Here is a 14655-nt window from a genome sequence, read left to right as displayed (position 1 = left end):
GGTATATGAAGTAGAAATAAAAGGCACTGCTTACCTCTCTTTCATCCATATTCAGCCACTGCTTTGGATCTTCTTCAGTAGCCAGAAAGGCTATTAATTCCAACGCAGTAAGACGAGTTTGACGTCTCGATGAGACAAATATCAAGACAGGTTTGGCTGGAGAATGGCTTCTAATTGCTGTTGACAAGTTGTGGAAAACAAAATGGTAAGCCACACACACCAAAATCTGAATTTATGAGACTATTAGAGGATACAGGAAAACTAATGTTGTAAATGTTTTAAGCGAAGTCTTAGTTTGGGCGTGAAGTCCAGCATTATTTGAGGTACTGGATACACTGGCAGCATAGTTGAGGAAGGACAGTCAAAGGAAGGTAGCTAGCCATAAGGTAGCAGACACATTCCCTGGGGCAGGGAACAGGTAACTTGTTGGCTCCCAATTCTGTTCTGAGCTGCCGAGGGAGGAGACACTTAAAAGCTGAGACTCTCGCCCTGGCCAGTTTGGCTCAGTGGTTGGAGCGTCGGCCTGTGGTCCAGAGAGACCCCGGTTCGGTTCCCGCTAAGGGCATGTACCTCGGTTGCAGTTTGTCCCTGGCCCTGGTTGGGTCATGTGGGTGGCAGCCGCTCGATATGTCCCTTTCGCGTCGATGTTTCTCTCTCTCTCTCTCTTCCTCCTGCTCTATCTGAACAAAAAATGGAAAAATGTCCTTGGGTGAGGATTAAAAAAAAAAAAAAAGCTGAGACTCTCTCTCGCCCTGGCTGGTTTGCTCAGTGGTTAGAGCGTCGGCCTGTGTTCTAGAGAGACCTGGGTTCGGTTCTCGCTAAGGTCACGTACCTTGGTTGCAGTTTGTCCCCGGCCCTAGTTGGGTCATGTGGGTGGCAACTACTCGATGTGTCCCTTTCACATGGATGTCTCTCTCTCTCTTTCTCTTCCTCTCTCTCCTTCTCACTCTATCTGAACAAAAACTGGAAAAAATGTCCTCAGGTGAGGATAAAAAAAAAGAAAGCTGTGACTCTCCATTAATAGCTGTACTTGAAGACTAAATCTTAGGTTGCGTTTGTAATTTCTGAGCTGGGTTTGTGCTTGCCTAAAAAATGATATTACAGAGTTAATTGGTCCTAGGATGCAGAGAAAGCCAAGTCCTGCAAGGTGATGAAAACACTCTAAGAAAAGCTACAAAAATTTCCTTTTAGTTTTGTATCGATGAACTGGCAAGAGATAAGCCAGAAGAATGTTTTCCTAAAAACTTGCAAGGTTTCAAGTAGGAAGATAAGTGAATGCAGAAGAGAGCTGAAGAGAACACCATGCCTGAATCCACGTCTGTGTGATGGCACGTAGGGAGCTGACACACACAAATGAGATGATTAGTTTGAAAACTGGGTCTTAAGTTTAAAAAAAATAACTTAAAGGGCCACATACATCATTTTACCTATTGAAAGTGAGGTTTCTTTGCTGAAGATAAGCTCCAAAATACTGGTAAAATGGCATAAGGAGAATAAATACTTCTGTCTACCTAGCTCTCTTAAAATAGTCAGAGATATTTTAAATTTTTATACAAGAAAGTCCAACCTGCTTGTAATTTCTTGTTGCAAATGTGAGCTGTAGAATCTCTGTTATGGGCTAAGAAATAAGGTTTATAATGGAAATGTTGACATGACTTTGACTATATTTATACTCTAATAGTGAGAAATAAAGCTATCATAAAATCATATTTCTAAACACTAAACATAGTGATCCACTATGAGTATAATTAAATAGTTTATAAAGATAGCTGCTGTACTGATACTGTATCTAGAGAAGTGTAATAGTTTCAGTTATTTACTATTGATTTACACAATGCAAAATACTTCACTGGTATGCAATCAGCCACTCTTTAAATAAATATAAGCAATCTCAACAATACATCTATGAAAAGCAAACTTGTTTATCTTATTTCTCATTCACGGTTTATCAGAATACTACAGAATATAAATGGCAATACTTTGATAAATCATATTAGAGATGCAATGTTTAAAATACACATGTTAGTACAATATTGGTATCATTTGTACACATAATCGTGAATGAATGTCTCTTTTTTAAACCTCAACATTTAATGGATTTTTGCTGCTGCAAGAACAGGTGTGCCTTAGCAGCGCACGGCAGATTTAGTGTTCATTAGTGATTTTGTACAATGCTTCTGTGGAGGTGTAAATAATCTGAACTGCCAAGATTGGTCTCTAGTTCACAATCAATACTTTGCTTCTGTCATAAGGCTAATTACAGCAGCTAAAAAGTCACCTCACAACTGTCACCTCACAATCAACAGCCGTTCACATTAGAGAATTTATTTTGGAGGTTATTTTTAATTGATATCATAAATATTCCTCATGCAGCCTAAGCAAAACATGTTTCTATAAAATAAGAGCGTTATTCTTAAATCTTTTCTGCTTGCCCAGCTTGTTAGAAAGGAAAAGACAAAAAACAAAACACAGAAACAGAAGCAAAAAAGTACTGAGATTTGTAAGTTTTATGGTTTCTGGTATAAATTTAGATGTGTGATTCTGTTTTTTACTGTGGCTTCTATTTATCATTTGCTCAAGCTACTTCCATAAGAAAACATCTTAACATATGTGTAGATGAATTTGATTACTATTTAAAATCATATACATTTATTCTACCAAAAATATCATTTATAAATCTCATTTTCAATAGTTAATTTGACATCGATTTATGTTCCTTAACAGCTGAGATAGTTTTAGATATCTGTAGAAGTTGGAGCAACATCACCCTTTCAAAGAAATCCAAGTTACTTAGAATGGACTTAACGGCTATCACACAAAATGGTTGCTATTCATTATTAAGATCTGAAGCTTACCCTGAAATGTAGGCTTATTCATACTAGCCATACGAGGACAGTAATGTTGACCCGGGAAACCCTGAATGTGAACCTCCAGCGGAACTGGGCGCACTGATGGTCGGAAGTTGAACAAGCCCATCTAGAGTAAAAATGAGAGAGAAACCATTTTCAGTTTTTATATTTAAGTTTATAATGTTATAGTGCCTCCTTAATATGGCCATCTGAGCCACGTTATTAAATGCTCGACTTATCTATCCTCCACGTACTTGACGGATATTGAGCCAGTCGGCAAGGTCTCTGGCATTAGCTAAGGCAGTAGATAGTCCAACTATTCTAACAGGCTTTTCTGTGTGCGATGAGATGAAATTCGTTCGAGAGACAATGACTTCTAGAACAGGGCCTCTTTCCTCCCCTAGAAAATAAGAACAATGCACGTCACATCATTTTAACAAATCCTGATGCTGGCTGATGCAGGTAGGAATCCAAGTTTGTAAAACGGCTTCAGAAACAGTGGTACCCACCAAGCAGATGGATCTCATCTATGATGAGGATTGTGACTTGCTTTACATAGTTCCTGTTTTGCCAGCTTCTGCTGACTCCATCCCATTTCTCTGGTGTGGTGACAATAAGGTCGGCTTTGGCAATGGATTTCATATCAGGAGTCACATCCCCTGTTAGTTCGATAACTCTGGAGAGGAATAAAAAATATCCATTTAAATTTGCAATAACACATGACCTTGGAAAGGCAAAAACATATCTTTCAAAATAAAATTTTATAATGCTAAAAACTAATTTATCTCCCATTTGATTTCTTCAATGTTTTGTGGGTTGAGTTCAAAATAGGTTTAAGAATTCTTAAGATTTCCTCCCATAAAATGAAGGGCGTACAAATTCAAAACACTGACAATCTAACTTTTATGCAGTACGAAACATGTCAAACTTTGCTATTCTTATGTTTACAACATCCCTGCCCTCCGTGATTTTAGAGAGGTGAACTCACGCCTCCTTCTCCATATGCTGGAATAAACACCTTTGCAATGAGGGCAAATGTTACCTCATTAAACGAAAAGGAGGCATTAATTAAGAATATAATTATGAGTATGCTTCATTTCTTAGATTGAAATTTTCTATATAAATTACAGGCAAATTCAAATATATTAGGACACAAAGTATTTCGCGAAAGCCGGGGCCTCATGTGCTACCTCATTCTGAGCAGACCATGATTTATAGTGAGAGACAGGGCAATCTGGAGGCAAACTCACAGTTTTTGGAAATCACTGTATACTATTTTCAGATCTCAACACTCAAAAACCAAAACAAGGGGGAAGCTTAGTTACTCCTAGTGTAGTGTTCCCAAAGCTTTTACTTATTTTTATTCATTTTTACTTTTATTTACTACTTTGAATATGTATCATATTCATACGACTCAAAGAATATGTAGTGAACTGTCTCTGTAACATGTCTGTTCTCCAGTCACCCAGTTCTCATTCTGAAGTAACTACATATTTATATCTTCACCATTTTTCAAAAACAAAGGTAGAATAATTCCTTTAAAACATTTTAAACAGTATCTCTAGAGATCATTCCTTCAAAATATTAACAGCTCTTTCTTTTATAGAGTGATCAGTATTTTGTACTGTGTGAATATACCATAATATATTTAGTGCGCACTTGGGTTACTTGCCATCTTGCTATCAAAAATAATATTGCAATGACTAACCTCATGCAATATTTAAATATTGTTTAAAAAGTCATGTCCTTCAAAAAATTTCTATTGTTCGGTAAATTATTCACATGTAAAATGCCTTCTAAGCAGTTTTTGAGTTACTCTGAATGGCATGAAAAATTGTTTTTTTCTTATGCTTTAGATTTAAAATTTTTGCAAAATTATCTTGCCAATAAATGTATTCATATTAAGTAGTTAAAAGAATTTTGTCTTTCAATCTTAAAACAATGGGAATATCAATAACATTTTAGTAGTAGTTACAATACCTTTAAATAGAAGACTATGGAAATAACTATATAAATCTTATATTTATGCAAATCTTTTATTTGTTGGTCCCTTTAAATTATTTGAAGCATATCTTTTAAAAAAAATAAGAACTTACTTTTTACCAAGTTTTTCTTCTATTCTAATTTTCCAATCATCCATTCTTTCACGTACTAGGGCTTTTAGGGGTGCAATATATACTGCCTAAAAGCAGGGGGCAAAAAGATTCTCATGAAAATAGTGACAGTAATTTCAAATAAAGGTAAACTCCATAAAGTTTATCAAAACATGAGTGTGTTTTTAAAATGTGTCCTTTAGTACTAAAAGACCTAAAATTTTAAATTAACAAGAGAAAGTCATTAAGTTACTCAATCTACATTTATCCAAAGATTGAATTATAATACATCACAAAAATACTGACAGAAAAGTTAAAATATTTTCTAAAAAGCACCTAAGGTAATTTTTTTTTTTTATCCTCACCCGAGGACATTTTTCCATTTTTTGTACAGATAGAGTGGGAGGGAAAGAGAGGAAGAGAGAGAGAGAGAGAAACATCAATGTGAAAGGGACACATCGAGTGGCTGCCACCCGCACGACCAACCAGGGCCGGGGACAAACTGCAACCGAGGTACATGCCCTTAGCGTGAACCGAACCCGGGTCTCTCCGGACCGCAGGCCGACGCTCTAACCACTGAGCCAAACTGGCCAGGGCCAAAGGTAATTTTTTAAAAAGTATTTTACAATAAAATTATCTTCTAACATAATGTAAAAAAATAAAAAATTTGAGACAATATATCACAGAGAGAAAATTAGGGTTCGGATAAAATTTGGTTTTCCTGGAATCATAATCAAGAGTAATCTCAGTTGTAACTTTTTCACAAAAAGAGTTACTAACTTTGAAATTTGTAAGATAAATAATCTGCTTAGTTAAATTTTAATGTAGATTTTTATAGATGTTAGTTATATGTATGTTTTATGTGTTACATTTTATTTTATTTTTTGAATTAATAACTGGTCCTAATAATCCAAATTTAAATATAGATTATACACTGAAGAGTAGTTCTTTTTTTTGTAAAGTGTTTCAAATTTAGAGTAGAGCTCTATTGGTGTATTAACATGTTACCAAATGAATCAATAATCACATAGTAGACTGAGAAGTAGGAAAACTTTAAGCAGGGAAGAAAAACCACTAATTGGAAGTCACTAAAAAAGGGAGTTAAAACATGTCTGAAATCAAAAAATCAGAAAAATAGCACATAATTTCAATCACGACATATTAATTAGTTTTCTAAAAAATAATGTTTTTAAACTGTGAGTAGTTAGTATTTCAAGAACACTTGACATCAATAATTATTTGACTTGCCATGTTATTTTGCATTACATAATGATATGGTCACTTAGAGAAAAATGGAATAAAAGCTACCTCTATATTCCTGTACATAATCAAACTGTATGGTAAAGTATTTGCATTTTCTTCATGGCTAAAGACTTTGTACTATGAATCATTATATATCTTATACATATGGCTATGAATTAGGTGTCTTACAATGAAAATGCCAATAAAGTATAAATATCTTTTTTTTTTTTTTTTTGTTCAGGTAGAGTGGGAGGGAGAGAGAGGAACAGAGAGAGAGAGAAACATCGATGTGAAGGGACACATCGAGTGGCTGCCACCCACAAGACCAACCAGGGCCGGGGACAAACTGCAACCGAGGTACGTGCCCCCAGCGGGAACCGAACCCGGGTCTCTCCAGACCGCAGGCCGACGCTCTAACCGCTGAGCCAAACCGGCCAGGGCAAAGTATAAATATCTTATAATGAGGAAAGGACATGTGAATACCAATATGTACATTAGAAATCAAACTAGAGGACTCCAAATTTAAGGTCAATTTTCTTGTGACCAGTTATTCGAATAATGATCCTCCCCCAACCCAACACACATACAATACCCCTCCATCAACCAGAAAAATTTCCTAGGAGAGTAACAAAGCTACTCATTGAGTCCTGCCTGTATATTTAGAACTAGCTGGTATGCAGATTATAAAATGCCTTTGCTAACTGAATGTAAGCATGTGGTTCTTTTAAACAGACCTTCGAAGTAGGGTACTTATTGAAGACTCTGAAAATGGCTAATTCAGCTGCAACAGTCTTTCCGGATCCAGTGGGTGCTCCAAGTAGGACATTGCAGTCTGTGTGATACAGTGTATGAAATATTTGTGTCTGCACAGGGTTAAAGTGGCTGAAGTTGTACAGTGCTTCATATGCTTCACACCCCAAAGCTGTGATTGGTAAAGGCTGAAGATCCAGTAATTCTGAAAAGACACATCAGGTACTGTTAAACAATAACTGGAAAATATACATAATATTGATACTGTATCTTAGGAATAAATTCAAACCTTAATTCTTTAAAGGGGGATAAAAACTTAACATAAATTCTTATATACTAGTTGCAGATCTTTTTTTCCCATTGGACACTTTATTTGGGGCAGTTCCCCATAAGCCAACTTCAATGCTGTATCTTTCTTTTCCAATCAGGGAAGTAACATGAATGACGTGTATAAAAACATACATGTTATAGAACAAAACTAAATCTGGTTCAATTTGTAGAAAAATGAAAGCTATTCACAAACTTCAGTACTAGAATGGTTACTGTAACAAATTACTTTTGACTGTTAGACAATTGACCAAACTAGAGTGGTCAAGTGAACTGTTGGTCTAGCCAACAGAAACTAAAATAAATTTGAATTATTATAAGTTGGATTTTAATTCAGATTCAAACAACTTTAAAGCATAAACACGTTTCAACATTAACTAAAGCAACAATTTTAGAACATCAATGATTCAAGTTACAATTTAATATGTTACCTGTATGGGGAGGATGTCTCTCTGGCAGAATCAGATGTTGAAAGTTGATAATACATACAGCCTCAGCCCCTAACCATCTATCAGACACTGCTCGGATGTAGTATTGGGAAGGCAAAGGCTCAAAAATAGGGATTGTGAATACCAGTAGTTGAGCTTCTTTACTAATGACCTAATGGAAATAAAGTTTAAAATGAATATAGATATTCTAATATCATAAAGTTCTTATTTGTCTATTGTTGAGACAACAGTATATATGGCAATATGCACTAGAGGTGAAGAAAATATCTTAGATTTCTAAATCTCTGAGATATTCAAGTACTTCAGAAACTTGTGGGTGGTTGTAAGGATACCTGATATAACAGAGGTGAAAGTTATACTCAATTTACATTATTTACAATGCATATCATCATGAATAAACAAGTGACCAATATGACTTTTTATCAGAGTTTCCCAAACTTTATTCATTTAATTACTTAACGGCATGACTTTCATTTAATATTTTTCTTTAAATTCAAAGAACTTATATGCATATATGCATAACCAATGGACACAGACAATAGTGTGGGGAAAGGAGGAGGAGGGGAAGAGAGAGTCAGTGGGGGGCGGGGGGGCGGAGGACATATCTGTAATACTTTCAACAATAAAGATTAAATAAATAAATGAATAAATAAATAAATAAATAAATAAATAATTCAATCACTTCCTTAAGTGGAAAAACAGAACCACTTACCATAATAGAAGGTAATTATGAAGACAAATGCAATGAAAATAAAACATTGCAATGACATTCTTCTGCTACCCACCCAAGGCTCCCAGCCTGAAGCCTGCTTTCTCTTTGGTTAGAAGAGAAATTAGGAATGAAGCATCAGACATGCTAGCGTCAAATTCAGTCTTGCCCTTAGGATTTATGGAGAATTTTAAAAGGAATGCCGTATTTGATGATTATTGTTTTGCTAATTATATCTGAAAAGTGGAGTTGTAAGATGTTAATTTGAAACTTACCTTTTGTAAGGCAGTGGTTAGATGGACCCATTTAAGAATCTCCCTCTACTGTGTGTGTCTTGCCTTTTTAGGCTTTCATTTTTTCCCCCTTTACTCCTATCCTTTTTGCCACTATTTATTTAAATAAACAGTGCTTTGTGTTCAAGATTAAAAAAAAAAAAAATCACAATGGGATTAAAACTATTTAGTATAGTGTTTACGTAGCACCTAAAGTTCTCATTATTTATCTCTTTAATTTATTTTTATGTTATTTATCCCACCTATTTCACATACTCCGTTCTTCTGAAAGCCATGACTTAAACCATGGTAAAGATTACAATTCAATTTCTCAAACTAAGATCACACTGAATATACCCATATACCATGTAATTATTGTTTTTTTTAAAAATCACACAGAAACATAAAAAAGATTTAGTGACACTAGAAATTATAGAAAAATAAGTAAAAGCAGAAATAGATTATATTTTCTATTTATGACAGCAACATAAGAATTTAGCCATACATAAATATTTACCTGTTTTTTAAGAACTAGAAAATACTCCGAATGATAAATATGGTCATTTGTAGGATCTTCTACCCAAATCCACCAGGGTTCCCCTACTGTCCCATGGACCTAGAAGAAAAATAGCATCCTTATACTATGTATCTTATAACTCAAGTGAAATACACTGTTGTTTGCATACCCATTGTTTTTAAGAGCTTTACTGCTATATCAAAGTTTATATTTAAACTATAGAATTCAATGGTTTTAATGTATTTACAAAGTTGTATTGTCACCTCTATCATCTAATTTTAGAACATTTTTATCACCCTAAACAGAAAACTTATACGCATTAGCAGTCACTACCTGTCTTTTTCCATCCCCCAATCTCCAACCCTTGAAAACCACAATCTACTTTTTTTCTCTATAGATCTGCCTATTCTGGGCATCTCATATAAATGGAATTAGTTAATATGTGATCATTTGTAACTGGCTTCTTTCACTTACTACAATGTTTTCAAGGTCGTTCATATTGTAGTATACATCAGTACTTTATTTCTTTTTATAGACAAATCATATTCTATTGAATAGATACCATCTTTTGTATATTTATCCCCTCCTCTTTTTTTCCCTAAAAATGCCCAGTCTTATTCAGTATTCATCTCTCTTTCAAGTGACTCAGGAGAAAGTGACCCCAATTTCCCGTAATAATTTTGATTAGCATGAGCCAGTCAGCTTATGGCATCCATCCTGCAGACCTTTTCTTTTTTTAAATGAAATAAAATATATTTTCTTGCTTAAGTTAGTATGAGACAAGTCATGTTTATTCTTATAAATTTATTCTTATTAGTTTATTCTTCCAGCAAACAGCAATCTAAGAGAGTTAACTATAAACATAAGTATTCTATTTTACTGATGAATTAAACCAAATTGTGGGAGACTTATTGTAAATACTGACAAGAAAACTGAAAAGATGAAACTTATATATTTCAAAGACATTTGATTAAATATAAAACTTGAAATATAAGTTTATGGCTAACTATAATTTTACATTTAATGTAAAATTTTTATTGATAGAAATATTAAATATAATTATAAATCATCAAGGCCTCACAGAAATTGTGAAAGATTATTATTATTATTTTTACAAATGAGAAAACTAAAGAAGTGAAAGGTTATATGGTTGTGTAATTTTAGAGCATGTTGCTGAATAAAATTCATTTATATTAAAGATGTACGAATGTCACATAATGCAGAAGGTATCTGTATATACTTAACTAGACCTTATGGTAATAATGTAAAGCAAATATTGTTATACTACATTACTGATGTACTTGTCTTCCCCCACTGGCTTCTTGAAAGCAAGGACTGAATCTTATTTGTTTATAACTCTGCTGTACTCTCTGCATAGTAACTTGTACAAAGACCATAAAACAATATTGATGGAATAAGAAGAGAATCCATAGTGGATCTTCACATCTATGTAATGACATCCAAGGCACTGAAGGAAGAACAGGAGGGGTAAAAACAGAAATAGAAATGTGATGGGAGCCAAGGAAGGACATTTTCAAGAAGGAATATATATGGGACTGAATGTTCAGAGAAGATAAAAAAAAAAGTAACTAAAAAATAAGCCATTTATTATGGCAACCAGCTAGTCTTTGGTGATCCTAGACTGAGGTAGTAGTCTCAGCAGGAAAGAAACAGAGGATGAGGAGGAAACGTAGAATACTTTTTCTACAAGTCTAATGGTAAAGAAAAGAAGAGAATGATAGTTTGAGAAACATCAGGATTTTAAAAGGTCTCCTTCAACATGGAGAATCTTGAATTTCTGGTAGGCTAAAATGATGGTGTAATTAGAGATGGCAAAAATGAAGATAACAGAGAAATTGAAAGAAGACAGAATTAAGTAAAGTCACTATGAAGTTAAATCCATTAAATGATTGTTCAATGTGAAATTTTAGGTTTCTTAGATGTTCTAAAGAAGTCTGACTGGTATACGTATTAATATATTATACCAGACATTTTTCTTGAGAATGAGAGTAAATATTACTACAATGCCTTAAATGAATCTTTAATACATATTTTTTGAGAGAATTTTCTAAATGCATAAGGGAAGATGTAAGGAGGTACAGTTGAATGTGCAGAAGAGACATTTTTGCTTAACATTGAGATAGGTATTTTCCACTTCTACCTGATCATTCCACGTGAAGTCAGCACAGACACTGAGCGTCACTCGGAGTACAGTCCGTGTGATGGGCTGAATGGAAGCTTCCATTGTAACAGAAGGAATCTGATGAACACACTGTTTGACCTTGAGTCCAATATTCACATGATGCAGCATGTGACCTGCAAGGAAAACATCACACAGAAGAAATGTGTCCAGACTGAATAAAGGCAATATAATCTGACTTGTAAATGGGATTTCAGAGAAGGCGATTTTATTGCTTGTTTTATGATTTGCTATGTAGAATAGTTGACATTCTTGACCTGGCATGTTTGAATATTTTGTAATAGTTAACTTGAATTAGCAATTCATAGCTCTGAAAACCAGTATCAAGGTTTCTTCAGCTATTAATAGGGTTCTTAAAATTACTGAGACTTAATAGTGTTTAAAATACTAGAAACAGTTCCTCTTTTCTTCTAGTTGGTTTATGACACATTATAAAAATATTTCATGTTTTTTGAAAACAGCCCTTAACTTATTCAAGTTCTGTTTCAGAAACCCATACGCATGATGGGAAATGCTTTAATAACAAAATACAACTTATCTATCCATACCTATTTCCAAAAACACAAAAAGATAAAACATTAAATATGGTCAGTCTAGCACACAATTAACCACTTTAACCACTTACACATATTTTCATAAATGATCAGATTCTAAATACAGATATAAATGCAAGTCTCAGGATGGGTGGGGGAAGTCAGAAATAGATGTCACGTACTAAAAACATTTTCCTACACTAGTCTAAGCAACAAAGTGGAAATAGGACACACACACACACACACACACATATAAATTTTAAATTATAATTCACACTCAATACTATTTCATATCAGTTTATAGTATCAATATTCCTTGGCTCTTCATAATACAATTTTAAAGCACATTTATGAATAAATCAAATGTTTTGTATTTATCCAAATTTGAAACTAAAGTGATCTTCCTTATTTTGATAGACTATTTACCCCAATGTGAATCCTCTCAATTTCCCCAATTTCTCTCTATGTAAGTTGATACTCCCCTTCTGTCTTAGGAGTATTCTTCTGACTACAAGTGAAGCATCGATCGCAGCCTTTCTTCACACTGTTGGGCCTTTTGCAGCAGCAATTCTCCCTCTTATCTTGGTTCAGCCTGACTCCCTTCATATGTAACATCTACCCATTTAGAATCTTAAATGTTACCTACTCAATGCACTATATGCATGTCCAAAAAATGTTAAGGTACATGAAAATGTATGTAGAAATTTTTCAATATTATGTGGAAAAAAAACAAACAGAAGGCCAAATGATATTTGGTCTGATAACACTGGTAACAACTGGGTTTAAAGATACATGTGTGCATAATGATGAAGTTCACTTAGAAACTTTGAATAAATGTAGACATAATTTTTTAATGTAATACTGCTAATATACATAATAAAAAATTTGAAATAAATTAAATATGAAGAAATAAATTGAGGGTAAACCTCACTGACTAATTCTCATCATTTACAGCTGAGATTCTACTTGTAAAATACTCAAGGGTGTGACGGTTTACACTCCATTTTAACTGCTAATTCTTTCAAGTGACATCATAAAATTTGGAGGGCTTCTGTTAGAATTTAGATAAATACAAAACAAATTTCATAAAAGTGATAAAAATGTATTTTGAGTAATGTGAATGTTTTACAGTACCTTTCTTTTACATCAAGTATAATATTTGATGTGCATAGAACACATTAAAACAGTTTTGCTTCCTTCTTACCTATTTCATCTTTCCTCATGTCTTTTAGCTTATCCACAGTAAGATTTTTTTCTTCTAGTCTTGTTAGAATGTGTGGTGGTAAAACTGAAAACTGTCTCAAAGGGCTAGCCCAACCCCAGAGCCTCTTGTCAATGACTTTACTAAGGTTCAGGAGCTTGTAGGTCATGGCAGGCCAACGCTTCCTCAGAGCGATTTCAAAGAGAGCACGGACAATTCTAGCTGCATTCTGAAGAACAAGAAGGCGGAAACTGGTGGTTAGGCAACATGGACTTTTAAACCCGTCAATATATTTATTATTCAGACTCAGTTTCAAAAGAAGTATGTCAAGCTGCATCCTTTCATTGTGGGCAATGTCTGTTCTCATACACACCTAATTACCATTATTATTTCTACAAAGGAATAACCACCTCCTGTATATGTATGTGGATGTTATCCTATTTAACTTTCAGAGAGTAGCTTTATTTCCAAGTTCTTAGGAAGCTCCACCCTCCATCCCCTAAATAGGAACGAAGCAGGAAGAAACAAAAGGAATGCAACACATTTAGGAGGCTGTTGAGGCCATCTTGAATATAATAGCCTAGTATAGTGAGATGATTAAATTTACAAGGCTATTTAGAAAATTAAGGAAAATGCTGGGATACAGTTCGAGAGAAAAACTAGTGAGAGAAGGGTGACAAAGGAAATATCGATCAATACAGCTACCCATGCTAATGATTCCTGACTCCCTATAAACTGAGCAATACGTTAGCTGCTTTATATACATTATCTCATTTAACTCTTTATAACAACTGCATTTGACCAGTCCTGACATTATGATTTTATAAATAAAGATACTAAAGCTTGGTGAGGTTAATAATCTGACCAAGCTCACACAGATGATTGGCATCAGAGTATCTATTAAAAGCCAGGTCTAAATTATTCCAAATTGATTTCGAGATTCTAAACTCAGTGGTCTGAGAATAACTTCATTAACAGACATATAGAAAGTTACAGTGATTGAAGACTTTTTGTCCCATCTGTACAGTTTCCATTTGTTTTGCATTCTTCCCTCTATCATTAACTATAGACTTTTTAAAAATTGAAGATTGTTTTTAAAACTGTGAACTTGGAGACAACTTACAAAATCTAATGATATCTGTATTTGAAAATGAAGAATGTTAAATCTGGCCAAAATCATAAAAGGAGATAAAAAAGAGTAAAGATTTTAAATAGGAAGCAGATAATCCAGTTTGAAATTATGGTCATAAGAGTTACGAATTTTAGTTTTATGTGTATTTGTCTTTTGACAAATCAACTATTTTTTTTCAGTATTAGGAATTTAAGAACAGAAATGGTATTTAGAACTAGGAGGACAGTTCTGATATCCATTAATAATAAGAGGATGGTTCTTTACTAGGCCCAGGGAATGAGAAATAATAATAAACACTTTGATTATTATGTTTATCAAACAGGTCTTTTTATTATCATTCCATTACTCTTGTTAAAAACTGCTAGGCTAATTTCCCCACTG

At 34.0% G+C, this 14655-nt stretch overlaps 1 protein-coding gene across 2 annotated transcripts in view; it reads right to left on the bottom strand.

Annotated features, from left to right (window-relative positions):
- ASCC3 (activating signal cointegrator 1 complex subunit 3) overlaps positions 1-14655 on the bottom strand; it is a 303300-nt gene that overhangs the window by 105970 nt on the left and 182675 nt on the right. For both annotated transcript variants that reach the window (XM_036248171.1, XM_036248170.1), the window contains 10 exons: positions 13146-13371; positions 11370-11524; positions 9209-9307; positions 7693-7861; positions 6919-7139; positions 4946-5031; positions 3359-3525; positions 3104-3249; positions 2856-2976; positions 35-177 (listed from right to left, as the gene is read on the bottom strand). In XM_036248171.1, the coding sequence (XP_036104064.1) occupies positions 35-177; positions 2856-2976; positions 3104-3249; positions 3359-3525; positions 4946-5031; positions 6919-7139; positions 7693-7861; positions 9209-9307; positions 11370-11524; positions 13146-13371 (1533 nt within the window). The remainder of the gene's footprint in view (positions 1-34; positions 178-2855; positions 2977-3103; positions 3250-3358; positions 3526-4945; positions 5032-6918; positions 7140-7692; positions 7862-9208; positions 9308-11369; positions 11525-13145; positions 13372-14655) is intronic.

Source organism: Molossus molossus, unplaced genomic scaffold, assembly GCF_014108415.1.
Source record: "Molossus molossus isolate mMolMol1 unplaced genomic scaffold, mMolMol1.p scaffold_m16_p_8, whole genome shotgun sequence".
Lineage (NCBI taxonomy): Eukaryota > Metazoa > Chordata > Mammalia > Chiroptera > Molossidae > Molossus > Molossus molossus.
Note: the sequence above shows the minus strand (reverse complement) of the source record. Positions and strands in the feature narration are given on the sequence as shown.